This window comes from Phoenix dactylifera, chromosome 8 (genome assembly GCF_051530095.1).
Source record: "Phoenix dactylifera cultivar Ajwa chromosome 8, Ajwa_hap1_PhDact_Kaust_v1.1, whole genome shotgun sequence".
Lineage (NCBI taxonomy): Eukaryota > Viridiplantae > Streptophyta > Magnoliopsida > Arecales > Arecaceae > Phoenix > Phoenix dactylifera.
The window spans coordinates 4,648,205-4,664,800 of NC_143197.1; the positions used below are offsets into that span (position 1 = coordinate 4,648,205).

The 16,596-nt window shown below is 38.1% G+C and overlaps 1 protein-coding gene across 1 annotated transcript; it reads left to right on the forward strand.

Annotated features, from left to right (window-relative positions):
• Positions 1–7,797: 7,797 nt before the first annotated feature.
• LOC103702096 (transcription factor bHLH61) lies at positions 7,798–10,596 on the forward strand. Its single transcript, XM_008784392.5, has 4 exons — positions 7,798–8,023; positions 8,867–8,992; positions 9,096–9,266; positions 10,324–10,596. Exons 1-4 carry the CDS (start codon positions 7,946–7,948, stop codon positions 10,411–10,413), a joined length of 465 nt encoding a protein of 154 aa, XP_008782614.1. The 5' UTR covers positions 7,798–7,945; the 3' UTR covers positions 10,414–10,596.
• The last annotated feature ends 6,000 nt before the right edge of the window (positions 10,597–16,596 follow it).

Below are 16,596 nucleotides of genomic sequence, written 5' to 3' on the forward strand. Positions count from 1 at the left end.
TTTTGTAACCAATTGAGTTAACAATTATCACTCGAATACCATGTTAACTAATTAATTAGTTGACTGGAAAGTTTAAGTTGTTTGGTAATGTATCAATAATGCACGTACATCAGGTTTAATAACCAAGGATGTTATCTTCAAACAATTCTTTACTAATTGACATTCTAACTAACAAGATCTTGCAATGTTATAAATTCTATCAGGATTGTTTGCCTTTTCATTTGTCATTTTTGTGTGTATAATAGAAAAGTTTTAGCACCGAACTAATCCCACTCCATTGCAATTTTTATTTTATTTTTTTTATTGCTATGTACAGAAGATAGCGTTAGCACATTCTGGATAAATGCCAAATGTTGATGAGAACAAACTGACCACTTGGGTAATCTTAATGAGGTTTGGCCTTATATTCCCTGTGCATGTGTACTATATATTGGAAAAGTGGGATTCACTGAATGTGACTTTTCCCAGCTTGAAGCCATCAACCCCAATTGAGTACTCAGGCTACATAGAAATTACTGCCACGAGGAAGTGAATTGTTTGGATTTTTGTACCTGTTTCATTAGCTGCCACATGTAGCCTCTGAAATTTTGTGCCTAGGGCCTAATGTTAGCACGAATAACAACGATGGTTAATACTAGTAGAAGTGTAGAACCCTTTAGGTGTTAATCATGTGATCATTCTCATGGCATGCCTGCCATGATGCATTTGAGAGGCATGCATGGATGGCTTTGAACCCTCAGTCAATTGAACATCCTTTTCCCTTGTTCATGTAATTTGACAGACGCATTTACAATTATACAAGATGCAACTTTTTGTTACGTACTCTGATGATAAAAGTTGAGTTAAAGGAGTTATTTTTCAATATCATCAAGGCAATAGGAGAAAGAGAAAATTACTAAATTTGAATACAGAAACATAAATTTGAAAAATAGGATTCCATAAGTCCAAGGAAATCTTCTCTACGTCAAAATTCTTTTTTTTTTTTTGTACAATGGCAACTCACCCATGTCGGGCATGGGAATAGCCAGTTAAGTCAGATAAAAGAAGGTAACTCAAAGCGTGGGGCACTGCTACTTCAAAATCCATTCAAAGTCCAAACCAATAGTCTCGTAATTGTGTATCCCTCTCTTCTTTCTGAGCGTTTTCTTCCTTCACATGCATGGCATATGCATTTTGCTTTTCTTTTTTTTAAGAGGCTAATAGACATATATAACATTGTAAAATGGAAGAGTTATGGATGTTGAAAATATTGTAGTAACATGTAATTTTTGTTTTGCCATGAAGGTGTTATGCAATTAACTAGATATTGCAAATGCTATTGAATAAACAAAGAGACAAATAAGTTGAAGCAGTGAAAAGTTATTTAAGTGTTCCGAATAGAGTACACAAAGAGTCATGAGGATGTTTCTAAAGTTAATTTAGAATCTATGTACACCTATCAGAGATTCATCCCTTGTAAGTAAATAAACAGTATCTTAAGTGTCCCCAAAATCAGTCCTACCAAAATTTTGTTTTGTTTAAAAGCATTAAAATTTTATATATTTAATTTCTTATTCGATCTACCTTATCCTTCTGACGATGAAGATTCCGAAGAGTTTCACAAAATAAAACTCACTATAGTTTTGGTTATATATAGATATAAATACCAGATAATATTATTTTTGTATTAAATGGTATAAGAAAAGATAAATCCTAATTTTCCAAAGAAAAGAGCATATCAGAGGATGAAGAAGTCGAGGTAAAAATTTGTAATGATCTATTTGCCCAAAGACAAGTCAAAGGTTACAGTTTTTTACATGGGTATGGGGAGTTATTTGTGCCATCCTACAAAAGAACAGTTATGAACAGGGAGGAGTCACGGGAGGTTGTCAAGTACTATGTGCAGCCAAACTGGGCATGGCCTGGCAATTAAGCATGGCGGTGGCGCTATCACAGCTCTTGTCTTTCCTTTCTTTCTCCATTATATGAGGGGAAAAAGATAAATAGAGGAAGGACAGAACTTGTACAACTCAGCAGCAGCGCATTCCGGCATTCCTCTCATGCTGATGGTTGGGAGAAGGGTAGGATACTATTTTTCCGATTTTATAGGGGCTGTGGGGAATGCTGCTGCCGCAAGAAGGGTCTATATGTTGATGATGATGCTATCTGTGATGCCAGTATTCCACAGGTGTTTTCCTACACACGTTTATTTCCCAATTATATACTCCCATCATTCATTTCCACACATGTGAAGGTGACAGTCAAATCAGGCTAAGAATCTTCTTAGACTCCCATTTCCTAGCGACTAATAACCTTGCTCATTGACCCACTCCTCCCTAATTACATGCTTACATGCTTACACACACACACACACACGCAGAAAGAGAGAGAGAGAGAGAGAGAGAGGGGTGATAGGATGCATTATCTGATACCATAAACTCCTGGCATCATCAACAACTAGAGGCTTCAATTTAGTGAATATGTTTGAGCTAAAACAGCGCGACTAAATGCTTGAAATTGTCGTCTAAGATTCTTTAAAACCTTTAACTGATTGCGCATCACACCTTTCAAGTCGAATGAGCAAACCACTGAACTAGAGCTAGGACAACTACGTATGGTGATAGAGAGCCATAATGCAAAGCTTTTGTTTGAATCACAATTTCCAACATGATGAAACTAGGGAATTGTAATTTTTCAAATTTATTCATGTGGTTTCTTTTGTTTTGTTTCTTCTTCCGGAGAAGTTTTTTTTTTTTTTTTTAACCATCTTCTATAGAAAGATTAATGTTTACCTTTTGCTTGGCCCAGACTAAGTTATATATACTGTTCATCTTTTTACTGCCTCGATCGACCAATTGGAGTACACAGGTAGCACTTGACTGACTGTAGTTATGTCTGATGGGGTTGAGGCATATATGCAATATTTCGAAGCATGGCTCCTCATACAGCTGAATCCATCCATTCACAAGAGAAAAGAGCGGGGATTTGGTCAGACATATAGTGCCAAGTTTTGGTAGATGTGATAATGCTGATATGTTCACCACGTGAGGCATCTTTTGCCCTATCCACTTATTGTCTCTTTTGGGAACTAAATATGAGATGCTTGTGATGGAGTGCAAATTGCCATTTAAAGAAACAAAATTTAACTAAATGTGAAACTAATATGAAAGTACACATATAGCAATGTGACAATAAAATTGTAATCCACAATATCTCACACTAATCTATGACAGAGCATAAAATGATGCTATCATTCTGACAAGCCCAAGGTCTCCACCAATGCTAAAAGGATATACGGCATTTAGTAATTTCTTTAGTCAAGTCTCATGGTTCAAGGCCAAACTGTCACAAACAAATTAAATATCAAGAAAAAAATTTGATATAGTTTGTTATATTGCTAGTTTCATATAACGATGCAAATTAACAAGCTAAGCCAAGCTAATTAAGGAGCAAGCTGATTAGGCTCGGCTCAAAAAATAAACAAGTTGTTCGAACTTGGCAGCTCGAACTCAAGCCAAGCTCAAAAAGATCTATTTAAGCTTGATTTGCCTAATCTCCGAGACCAACTTTTTCAATGTATGTGAAAGGATGAGGCGTTCATGTAAACAAGCTGATCGAGCTTTCAAAATTGGTTCGAGCTTTGCTCACTTTTTGACCGAGTCGAGCCTGAATCTGGTTGAAGTTGAGCTGCTCATGAGCAGCTCGGAGTATTTGCTATCCTAAATTTATTTTCAGTTTCCATCATTTATGGAGATCCTAATGGAAATGGTTAGGAAGCATCCAAGTGGAACCAGCGATACCTATTTGGACGCCAAAGCTCCATATTCAATAATAGCACTTATTATCAGAAAAGGTACCATGCTTTTTATGTATTTATTTATTTATTTTTCTAATTTTTTGAGAATATCAACGAGAAATAAATTTATGATTTGACTAGGTCAAATACTTGAGAAACACTTTTGACTAGTTTGAATTTGGACTCTTCTCCATTTAGAACACTGCTGCAACCACTTTGCTAGCTGCATCTTAATATGTTCTCCTCCTCAGCTTCACCTAAATATTATACCATGCCATTTTCACTTTGACACGCATCTAGAAGCTATATATCATCCAATTAAGTATGAAATCACCCTCTCTTCTCATTTTACAATGCAGCTCGAGAATTTTTCAAACAGTTCTAACAATTAAGAATGATCGACTGCTCTGCTGTGAAGCTGTGGCACTTAATTGTGCACTTAATTGTTTCCCAAAATATTCAACTTGGAAGCCCAAATTGTAGATCAGACACAAATGACATCCAGGAGAAATTTGAGGCTTCCCATCTTCATGAAAGGAAAGCCATGGGGGGCTTTGAAGTGCAGGCCAGCACAGCATGGCAAGGGCTAGAGACAAGGCCAGGGCAGGGCTGCGTGCATGGCGAGATTGTTGGGTTGTGATGATTAGGGCTGAAGGAAGGAGAGAGAGAGAGAGAGAGAGAGAGAGAGAGGTGCACACATGTGATTGGGTTGGTACGTGTTTTGTCCATGTGGCATGCGGACGATGGAGGAGTCATGAGGGGGAAGCGTGGGATTTGGATAGACGCGGACGCAGAAAAAGCTCAACCCAGCACCCAGCCACAAACCCATTTCGAGAAGGAATGCAGCACGCTCACGAGCCGTCAGTAAATAGAAGGGCGCCTCCAAGAGGTCACGAGAGCCTTTGCAGAGCCCTTATTCCGATCTTGTGACCGTTAAGACAAGAGCTACGTTCTAGCGTCCAATGAGGTCGTGCTAGCTTGCGGTTCACGTACCTCCGGAGGGCCCCACTGATATGCCCCTGTGGATATCATTTTTGGCTACTGATTAAAAAAAATCATTTTTATTGATTATTTATTTCTAAACTGAAAGGAGAAATAGGGGTGGCCAGCTTCTGCATGGGACTGCATGGGAGCCCTGCAGTACCTGAGCTCGACTGAGGACAATCGAAAGCATATAATTGACCTGATAAAAGGAAAGGATTTAAGATCAAGAAAGATTGGTAGATTTCTTTTTTCTCTTTTGTGGATGCTAATGGTTTTTTTGTGGCAATCCATGCTTGTGATGGCGCACTTGTTAATTGGAAAATCCAACCCAAGGAGAAGGAAAAAATGAAGTAGGGACCGAGTTATTTAATTAATGTTTTAGTTAAAATGAGCTGCTAGAATTTGTTTTCTTTTTAATTTGTTTGGAGAAGAGGGCTACAGCCTACAGGGTGTATATATATATATTTAACCATCCAACGTAATGATGTTACTGGTCATGATCCAAGTGGATTTAATGGTTGAATGTGAACGCTGAGTTGTAAATTAATGCTTTAACTCGAGTCATCATATGAGTTTCAATTCTTTTATTGTTTAAAAATTAAGTCGGAAAATAATGATAACCTTCCCCCCTTTCTACTCCAAAGGGAGAACAGTGGATTACTTTTACGGAATATGACGATGCAAAGGCTATCCATGATGGAAGGAGGCAAAAAAAAAAAAAATCGATGCTTTGGAAGAATGATATTTATACGGTACTACTTAGAATGAAAGCGAAATTTATATTGAATCCAAAAATAAGGGAACAATTTTTTCACATACACTGCCATGGACATGAGATCGAGAATTGTGTGACATGACTTTTGTGAAGTATTATCATGGAGCACTTGTTCGGATTTAGTGATGATTTATTTACTAATGGCAGGCAAGTTTTTGATGATCTCTTGGCTGACAAGATGTCTCTATTAATAATTATTAATAGAAGACTGTGAAGGCACTCCGATAAGGATCAAAGCAAACAACTATTCACAATCTTGACTGGATGTTGGGAGGACACCAATCCACTAGGTACTTCTGTGAATTGATGTTCTTAAAAAGCACCTTAAATAGCATCCCGGTGGCCCTCTGATCAGTTTTTCCAAGACATTCTCGTGTCTTTGACGATTTATTTCCAGTAGGATTAACGAGGACTAGACCTGCTCTTCCTACCCGTAGTCTTTTCGCAGAAGCAGCCAAATAGCCTACTATAATATAGCTTGATTGTTTACCTCCACTAGCCCCATAAAAGTGGACATGGTAAACCTAAGTAAACAAATATCCCTATGATTAATGCACTTCAGTATCATAGATTCACTAAAAATTTTGATGGTTAACTTTGCGTTCTTCTTCCGTCATGCCAAAACTTAAATATAGCTAGCGAACCTTATTATAGAAGTGCACTATTATAGGTGCTGTGTAAATTCTTTTAAGAGTAATAGTATTCGTCTACTATTTGCACCTTAATGCATTAGGTTTTTTTCTTAGAAAACTACTTGCAACATTCATACAATTTAGGTCATGATGCCAATCTACAGATCACCTTGGCATTTGTACATGGCATATGGAGCCCATTGGCATGTGCAAGGCACGTGAGGCATGAATCTCAAGATGGCTGTCGATCATTGAAGTCATTTTCTCTTATGCGAACTGCTTGATCACATCAATGTCATGTTAGCCCATATAAACAAGTATGTAAAAAGAATAGCAGGTGATGACATTGTTCCTTGCGAAATCTTTGTGGCGTTCATTAAAATATTGCTTCCAATTTCACCAGGGTGCATGATTTCTCGTCACCCCGTTTCTCCTCCTCATCCACGTTTCTCAGAGTGGAAACCGATGGGGGTGGTGGTGGTGGTGGTGGGAATGACAGGCACGTGCGGATTGAGGAGGAATGGAAAGGATTTGGACAAGGAGGTGACGGCGAAATCCCCCCGTGAGGGGTGTTTGGAAGCATTCGCAACTCAACACTCCCAAAAACAAGCTCCCAAACCCCACATCCTCCTGCCTTCGCCACATCCCCCGCACGCAAACAACCATCCCTCGACGCCTTCGCTGATTTCGATGGCGCCCCGATCACGAGCAGATTCTCTCTATCTCTCTCTCTATCCTCGTTTAATACCTCCACCCCCGCTATCCCTTCTGATTCCCTGGGACTCATATAACATGAACCTCCTAATTAGTGTTTTTTTGGCGAAAAAACCTCGTTTAGTCTTTGGTAAACTAATGTTGTGGGATGCTATTATGGCAGCAATAATTGCCTGTTTGGCATTTGTAGTGGCGGTAGGTATTTAACCTATTAAGGTGGCGAGGTTTTTATATGCGAGGGATCAGTAATGTGGTGTCAATTGGGTGGAGTTGTGGACCCTTGGAGGGAGATTGTTTGCTTGGGGGTGCAATCCAAGTGGTGGCCAGCGGCGTTCAAATGAGGTACTAATGGCTTTCTTGACCGGAGGTACCGTGCAAGGTGGCTTTCTTTTTCATGCTCCTCTTGTTGTTTTGCCGAGCAAGAGAATGTCTTGGGGCATTGAAAAATGGACGGGCTGGCTTATGCTTTTGGACTCTAGCATCAAGTTGTTGCAAATCCTATGTTGCTCAGAGTGATGTGGGTGGGAGGGGGAAGGGAAGAAAAATGTAGATCATCAACTAAAAAAAATAACATAATTAATTAGACAACAGAATTTAAGATGATCGTGATCATGATTTATATCTATTAGACCACTTTATTGATCTGTCTGTTGATGCCAACTAGAACAGAACATATATATGTAGTTTTCTTTCTTAAAAAAGTGGAATTAATTAAACTTTGTGATGGTTAGCAGTTTTAAGACATGATGGAACAGCAACACCCAATCGCAAATTAACCAAAGAATAGGTCACCTAATATAGTTTTCCAATTGGAAAGGTAAGGAGTATGGGCTGTTGCCATGAGCATTTTTTCTTGGAAAGCTGAAGGTTATTTTGGGTAATTCATTGGCACTTGTAATCTGTTATTTATTTGAGGAAACTGAGGCAGCTCATGTCGGTGACAATCAGGAGATCATATAGACTTGAGGGTTCCTTCCTCTCTTTAAGCAGCCCCCCAGCCCCCGGAGAGCTTCAGAAAGAGAGAGAAAGAGAAAGAGAGAGGGAGAGGGAGAGAGAGAGAGAGCCATGGTCTCTAGGGAGCACAAGAGAGCTTCTCTGCATGACAAGCTGCAACTCCTTCGCTCGATTACGAACTCTCATGCAGTAATTTGCTTAAATTCCTAAAGCTCCTTAACTTCCATTGCTGTGTGCTCATTCTCCTTTCATCCTATTGGTTAACCGAAGTTATGTGTGTGTTCTGAAATTTGTTTATGTTTATTTAGAAAAAAAAAACTTGTAAAATTTTCCAAAGTTTTCTTTCTCGGGTTTGCATTTGTTTTAGCATCTCGTCCTTGAAACTGTTGGCTTGCCATCTATACCATCACTCTTTTGCAAATATATACCTATCTTGAAACATGATCTCGTTACATGTTTCTCCTATATTTATATTTTCATCACCCGATATCTCTATACATCCAATCATCCATCCATATAATTTCGCATGAAAGTTTCACTCACCAAGTTAATATATACTAATTTGTATTCTCTATCACTGCTTCCTTTATGCCATTCCGGTTCTTGCCAAATCCTTTCCTCACTCTATATGATGGTTAGTGGCTCCATTTCGAAGCTCATTCGAAGCCCAAAAGTGTCGATGATATGTAGCCGAGCAGCAGACTTTAAGGTAGAAGAATATCGCCGCAATCTTAACCTAAAATTCGGAAGACACGCTTGTCCTAGTCAGCAACGTTTTTAACAAGCATTCCAACCCGCAATGATATCTTCATATTATGTACTTGTGTACAATCATCTTGCTTCACCTAAATGTTAAAGGGAAAAGAAACCCTTTTCATCTAGTTCTTTTAAAGTACCATATGTAACTTCTTTCTCAAAGAAAGGTACCATATGCTACTTTCCCTTGTAACAGTATTAGAAACTATTAGTAGAACCCACAGCCTTTACCTGAAGGGCAGAGAATGATTTAGTTTTGGCTTTTCTTTTTGGCAGCTAAATAAAACATCCATCATCATAGATGCATCAAAATACATCGAGGAGCTGAAGCAGAAAGTCGAAAGATTGAATCAGGAGATTGCATGTGCACAGAATGTTGTTGAAGAAGACCCTATGCCTATGGTAAGTCTGAATGTTATTTTTTATCATTTCATTTGTTCTAAAGCTAGCTCCTCATGGAGTACCTGAAACTATGCAGTGGCTTCTCACATACATATTTTGACAGGTCACAGTTGAAACCCTAAAAAGGGGTTTCCTCATCAATGTGTTCTCAGAGAAGAGATGCCCAGGATTGCTTGTCTCTATTCTGGAGGCCTTTGAGGAGTTGGGTCTCAGTGTGCTGGAAGCTAGGGCTTCTTGCACTGACACCTTCTGTCTAGAGGCAGTAGGTGGAGAGGTGAGATGAGAAAGCATGACACTCATAATTCCATTGGAATACAGCTTTTCAGCACAGTATACAAGTAAACTAGCTACATGACACGAGAGTGGCTTTTCCTAGTAATAATCGTTTTGAATTACGAGGGTACAGAAAATAAATATGTGCGCATCAGCTGAAGTATGTATGTATTTCAATACATGCACACATGTTGGTATATAGTTCATACATGATTCTTTTCTTAATGAAATATTTTGTACATGTTATTTGAACATTTCTGCTAATCTTGTAATTAATGGAATTCCAATTATTTGAGTGTAGCTTTATGAAAGTGCCTTTGATTCTTTATTATTAATTAAGAGCCATGTCCCGAGCAACAAGTCCTTCTGGATCCTTAATATAACCTTCATAAATCTTATGTCGCCTTAAACATCTTCATCACCATTCAAACATATAGACTACAGTTATATGTATTATATGTCACTCATTATTATTAATTCATGCAAGTTTGTATTCCCAAATCCAAGCATAATTTTTTTGGTTTTCCTCTTCGTCGTCCTCCACCTCGAGTCCTTGTATTTTTTTCTTGCTTGGGTGAACATATAGTCAGATACATTTCACAACAGCATGCATGACATGCCTCCATGCGCACAGAATGATATTTTCTCAGCTCAAGCAAGCTACATGCAAGTTTTTTTTAGAGTTGCAGGTGTTACAGAGGGCATGCACATCACATGCACTTGAACACCGACATTCATGAAACCCAGACATGTATGGCATGTGAATGAATCATAGTGTACATGTTATCTAAGAGAAACAAAACGTACCCTGGGCCTACACCAGAGCATTACAGAGATATCAATAAATAGGAAACAGTATGTACTGAATATTGTTGGTTTTGACCAACTAGTCTCAGGTCTGACCTCTTGTGACCCCTCTCCACAGCCCATGAACTAGGGAAGAGGTCCCTAACCTTGCGAATTCCGATAAGGTGGCTCCCATGCTATTATTCTCACTAAATTCCTTTATTGTAATTAATCACTATGTTTTTTTTTCTTTTCTTTTTTATAATTTGCAGAATCAAACTGAAAATCTGGATGCGCAAGTGGTGAAACAAGCAGTGCTGCAAGCCATCAAGAGTTGCTCTGAAGGGAGCGAGCAAGAGTAATTATAGACGTACTTCGGGCGCAAGCTTTGACCGTTAGATCCTTTCCTTTAGCATTTTGTTATGGGCTGCTGAAGCTCTTCAATGAAGGAAGACTATTCTATGTATAATTATAATTAAAAGGCTTCTGCAGATTATGAGATATGGTGCAATGCATATAGAATTAAAATGTTTATATGATATTGACATGATATTTCTACTAAAATCTTTTAGTTTCAGAGAATAGTGAACTGAGAACCAGCTCCTTAGAGGAATACCAGATTTAAACATGGGAGAGCTACCTTAAATAACAAGATTCTGAAATAGTAAGTACACACCCTGTCCCAGTAGACTAAGTAAAAAATATATAATTTGCTTGCTCATCCAGAAAATGTCTCAATTCTTTAGCATATGCAATCTGTATATGTAGCTGAATACAGCACAATCTATAAAGCACGTACAAGGATCAGGAATACTAATGCGCACCTTAAAAAGTCGTCGATGATGGAAAATCCTTCAAACTTTATTTTGATGAAAGCAAAATTCTGAAGGCTTGAAAGAAACAGATCAGCTATGTAAAGTGGCATTGGTTAAACACTTGGAGGCGCTCAGCAAAATTGATGCGATACTGCAGAGAATCCAAAGTCCAAATCAACAACCAGAAGTAGATGAAGTGTCTAGGGTGCCAACTGGTTGTAGAGTTGCTGGAGATTTGATACCAGTGACCGGTTTGGAGTCCCATCTTCACCACAATTCATGGTCTCAGTAAATTTTGATAGGCCTTGCCCATATTCTGGGAAAGGAAAAAAAGAAAGGTAGACGTAGATTTATGGTAGATGAAAGGTTAAATTTCTGTACGTTTATGTGGAGAATCCCGAAAAGGAGTTATTTAAATAACCAGTAAGAGCTTATATTAGCACTTTGATCGGACTTTTCAAGAAGAAAACTAGACACAATTAACCTCCTTAGAGATTCTGCCATTCTAGAATATATATAACATTAGGAAAACCAAATAATAACAATACTCGCAATCTAACGTCCGCTGGAGTAGCATCGAATTGGCCAGCTCAAGATTTTGAAGGATCTACTTTTCCCGTCATTTTTGGATCGTACCAAGCTTGCATGATGGCTCTCCAACCAAAAAGTTCAAAATGCAAGGAATATCCTATGGTTTGGTAGAACTTTATCTATAACTTTAGTATATGTCACTACCCAAATTGATGAGTCCTCGCATATGCACTGGAATGAGGGCCCAAGAACCAGGGTACCCAAATTACTTTTTTGTATTTCCTTTTTTTTAATTAAAAAAAACATATAGACAGGTTTTTCTAAGTGTGTTTCCATAGCTTTCATTTGGTCAAAGAAGTCTAGCGGAGCAAATATCACCAACACAATCATTTCATATTGATTGATCTGTTGTCTTAAAAAAGCTACATTGTTTGTATGGTGGGTCATGAATGGGTCAACCAAATTAAGGATCAAATTTACTTTAGCATGCTCCAACATCTCAGCCATTAAATTTTACATTTTCAACCAAATTAGGAGTCAACGTACATCACCTCCTTGCAGTCAATTGCTTTTCCAAGCTTGTGTACTATAAAACGGGTCATTGATCTATGATTCCATAGGAGGACTAGAAATTGCCCTATTCCTCCAAAATCCAATCTCGATTCTTCTCTAATATTCAAATTCTATTCAGATTCTAATTTTTATTTCAGTCACGAACCAAACGTGTTGAAAAATATAGCTATTCGGACTTCCATTCCAAATTTCCAATACATTCGGATTCTGACTCTAAGTCCAACTTTGATTGTGAACCAAATCCACCCTAAATTAAACCCCAAATTCATATATCATCCTGCCATTGCATATTATAATAATCAAGCACCTTAATTCTTAACTAGCCCATTCGTATAGGAACCAAGCCCAAGGTTTGGTCGGGTTCAGTATTCTATCTACTTAGCCTGACAAATGTGCACTACTGGCTGGTTCTGAATCGACGCGGCATTTGCTAGCTGTCGGTTCACATGAAAAAGCCTCTTCCTTCTTTCCCGAGAAAATGGGATTAAAGAAATTAGAGCCTTGCCTTTATCCTGATAGCGAAGTGGTACCCGATTCCAAGAATCATGGAGAGGATCCTAAGGTGAATATAATATGGAGCTTCTTGTAAGCATGATAAGATAGCATTTATAATAACAGAGCCTTCTCCTGGCACACGCAAACCAAATATTCTCTATGTATATCTAGATTTGTGCATATGATCTCCATATGCTCATACTATATATCTTAATGGATTGAGGATGGGATTGTAGGAGATGGAGCATTCATGGGCCTAATGCTGGTGGTTTTCCTTGAGATTCAGCTACTATTTTTCTAATATCAGGCCTTAAATAACATGGATAAAAATAGGTTCACTCTCAACTACGTCTGATAACCGGTCCAACCAGATCAGGTTTTATCTAGGGTGAAAGCCGCAGGCAGAAACGTCGGCAGACGGGTTGCCGGCTTTAACGAAAAAATCCCACCGAAAAAACAAGGAACAGAGCATCCTCTGTTTCGTTTGGAAGCAGGGATGCTCATATTCTAGGCCACGGAATCGCTCTGCTGCTAATCTTATTGGTGGTGCCTGCAAGGGATCATGAGCCTGGCGAGTTTTGCGGTGCTTGCTGACCCCCGCCATGGTTAGGGAGCCACTGCCTCCCTAACCATTCTTTACCAGTAGTGGTTGCCATGGGAGATTACTCTCTTCTCCTAAACCAACTTCCAATGAGATCACTGCCATCCTGATACTGCCCTCATCCCCTATTTGATGAGATAGACCCACATCTATTCTCCTTCTCCTCTCCCTTGTTCCACCCTAGTGTTCCTTATTCCTCACCCAGTGACTGAGATCACTCTTTGCTCACCACTCCTCTCAATCACCATCTCAGCCCGAGCTCCTGATCGGTAAGATTGACTTCCTTCTCTTCCTCTTCATTTTCTTGGTTTTCTTCTCCCTTTATACGACCCTAGGGAGGATGGCACAAGGCCACCCTGTTTCACCAACACCGCCCCCGTCCAAGGCCTTTCTCGACCTCTTTTTCCCTCTCGACGCTTGGTGGCTGTGATGCAGGTGGCCAACCCGGGGCTTGAAGCCTCGAACACCGGTGTCCCCCCCCCCTCCCCCCACCTCTCTCTCTCTCTCTCTCCCCTCCTTTCTATTTTCCCCTGGAACCCGTGGTGGGGCCCACCTACCTGCTGTCGCAATACAATTGAGTCCCGGCCTTACATGGGCTAATAGACTGTAGGTTCCCCTGAGGGCTAGACTTGGGCTCGGGCCGTATACACACAAGTCTTAGCCCTTGATTGACGGATCTGGAGTCACAACTTTTAATCTAGAAGGATTCTGGGCCAAGAAGCCCCAGATTGGCCCCACAGACTAAGAATTGCCCAAAATTTTGAATTAATATGTTTTTTTAAAGAAAAGTGACTATTAAATATGCTCTGTATAGATCGTGTATAAAGATTGTGAATAATCTGGTTGAAGAGATTTTTGGTGTGCATAAATTGATCGGTTAGTTACCTCTACCTCTAGTGTTTTTACTATCATCTGATTTATAATTGTATATTGCTTAATTCTATACTTGCATTCGAGTAGTAATCGAGGGATGTAAAGTTTAGTTATGAGTATTATTTATGTATATATTTATATTTAAATTAAATATTGCATATGCTCTGCATACAAATTTAACATATTGGATCATGCATGAAATGATTTATTTTGCATAATTGAATTTTGTTGCAACGATAAATGTGCTGATTTTATTGGATGTGTTGTTTGCTCTCTAGTCTAATTATGATCATACGAGTTCAAAAGCTAGTCTCTTTCTGAACTTCTAGTAGGGCAATTACTAGCACATGCTATTTGATAGCATGTTGTCGTTAGGAGCTAGTTTTCTTCTGAGTTATACCAATAGGCGATCACTGGCATATATTGTTGTGGGCATGTTTTGCATGCGATTTCAAAGCTAGTTTTCTTCAAGGCCTCCAGTGGGGCGATCACTCACACATGCTGATTGATAGCATGTTATAGTCAGGATCTAGTCTCTTCTGAAACTTATCATAGGCAAATTGTGGCCATAGTCGTAAAGGCTAGGAGAGAATGGATGGCCTCTCTGCAATTTTTTTGATGGAATGATCTATCTACATTAATTTGAAAATTTTATTTCTTAATCAGATACATTAAGTATTTTTAAATTTATTTTAATAAACATATTTTATATCACGTATTTAATAGTATGCTTTACTTATAATTCAAACTCTTATATTTATTATTTTATACATAATATGCTTGATTCAACTAGAGGTAGAGGTTACTTGCTAAGCTTTAGCTCACGCATTTCTTTTCTATATTTTTTAGATAGCAAGAAGTAGATTGTGCAAGGATCATCGGCTGAGTGGAACGGAAAATTGTGATTTGGTTGACCTTTATATACTCCTTTTACTTTATAAGGTTATCTGAACTAGGAGTGGCAAGTGGGTCGGATAGGATTAGATATGGTTTGGAATGGATATGGGTTAGATTGAATGTGAGTCAGGTTAAAATTTGTCAATTCAAATCCGACCTATTTATTAAGCAAGCTAAAAATATAAATCTAAATTCGACCTGTTTATAGGTAATCTGACAAGACGGCATAACTTATTTATTAAACAAGTCAAGTAAAGTTAATCAGCTTATACAAATTACGTGGATTTTTAACAGATTAAAAGGATCTACTTAGGTTAAATAGGTTAAACCGGTCAGGTTAAATAGGGCAGAAATATGTTAAACAGATTTTAAACAGGTTAGATGGGTCAAAAGTCTAAACCCGAACCCAACCCATTTAATAAACAGACCTAAACGGATTGACCGGTTTATGTCCCTGCTTAAAATAGGTTGTTCGTAGGTCGGATTGGCAGATCGGATCATAAATTGTCACTCTTAATGTAAACAATTATATTAAATCTATTATGCTAGAAATATTGTTGTTGCAAGAATATCGTTCTCTAGATTTTGAGTTGATATTTATATTGAAAAGATAGGCTTTGCATGACCTTTTGGGATTTAACCCCAGGGATATGCAGCCATTCCCTATGTACGCGGCTCATCCCTTCGAGTCAGGATGCGGCAACATGGATGTTTTCTTTTGAAAAATGGTAGCAGATTAGAAAGGGAGGGCCATCGGAAGAATGTTAAGATGAAAATATGTCAGAAATGCTCTCATTGGTATTCTCCAGCGAGACTTCTTTGTGATCTTCACTGCCTCCTGATCCAGAGGTCCTTTCCATTGCGATCCTTGCCAAATAAATACGTTTTCCGCAGGAAACATGGATGACCTGCTCTCACTGAACCTTCACTGCTTCGCGTGTGAGAAGATAAATGGTTATGATTTTTTTTAATTAAAAATAATCTATAGAAGTAAAATGGTTATATTTTTTCTTGCTGAAGATAAAGATAGAAATCGAAGTGGACTGATAATTCCAGTTGTTTGATTTACTAATCTCAAGAAATATATATTTATTATCAAGACTCATTGTATTTCATATATTTTTTTTTCTCCTCATTGTATTTTGTTTCTATTATAGATACCATCAGTAATATCTTCTCAATTGAAAAATTCTAGCTAATGTGCAGATCCGGTTACAAAGAAAAGTCCAGCGAAAACCTTCTTGAGAAATACAAATGTATTTCTTGAGAAATTGTTTTTAATAGTTAAACAGTAATTTTATCTTATAATATAATACTTTTTTTTTAAAAAAAAATAACATATAAGTCCCATCATTATAAATCAAAGATCTCACTGCTGCTAATCAGAATGATTAGGGATGGCAATCGGATTGGATCAAGTTGCATACAGGTCGGATTGGATGCATATCGAATCGAAACTTTGTCAATCAGAACCCGAGTTGTTTGTTAAATAAGTAAAATATTCATATCTGAATCCGATGTATTTATTAAATAGGTAATCCGACCCGATCTACATAATCCGTCTACTAAACAAAACTGGTTGAGTTAGGTTAAACGGATTAAACAAGTTAAGTAGATTTTTAACAGTTTAAATAAATTTAAACAAGTTAAGTAGATCCAATTAAATAAGATAAAAATAGATTAAGTATATTTTAAATAGATTAAACAGATCTTAAATAAGTTAAATGGGTCGGATCATGATCCAACCTAATTATTAAATA

What these genes read in the sequence shown, in the direction of transcription:
- LOC103702096 (XM_008784392.5), top strand. Translation starts at nt 7,946, where the DNA reads ATGGTCTCTAGGGAGCACAAGAGAGCTTCTCTGCATGACAAGCTGCAA. An exon ending in CGATTACGAACTCTCATGCA is followed by an intron (nt 8,024 to 8,866) that starts GTAATTTGCTTA and finishes TCTTTTTGGCAG; the next exon opens with CTAAATAAAACATCCATCAT. An exon ending in TAGAGGCAGTAGGTGGAGAG is followed by an intron (nt 9,267 to 10,323) that starts GTGAGATGAGAA and finishes TATAATTTGCAG; the next exon opens with AATCAAACTGAAAATCTGGA.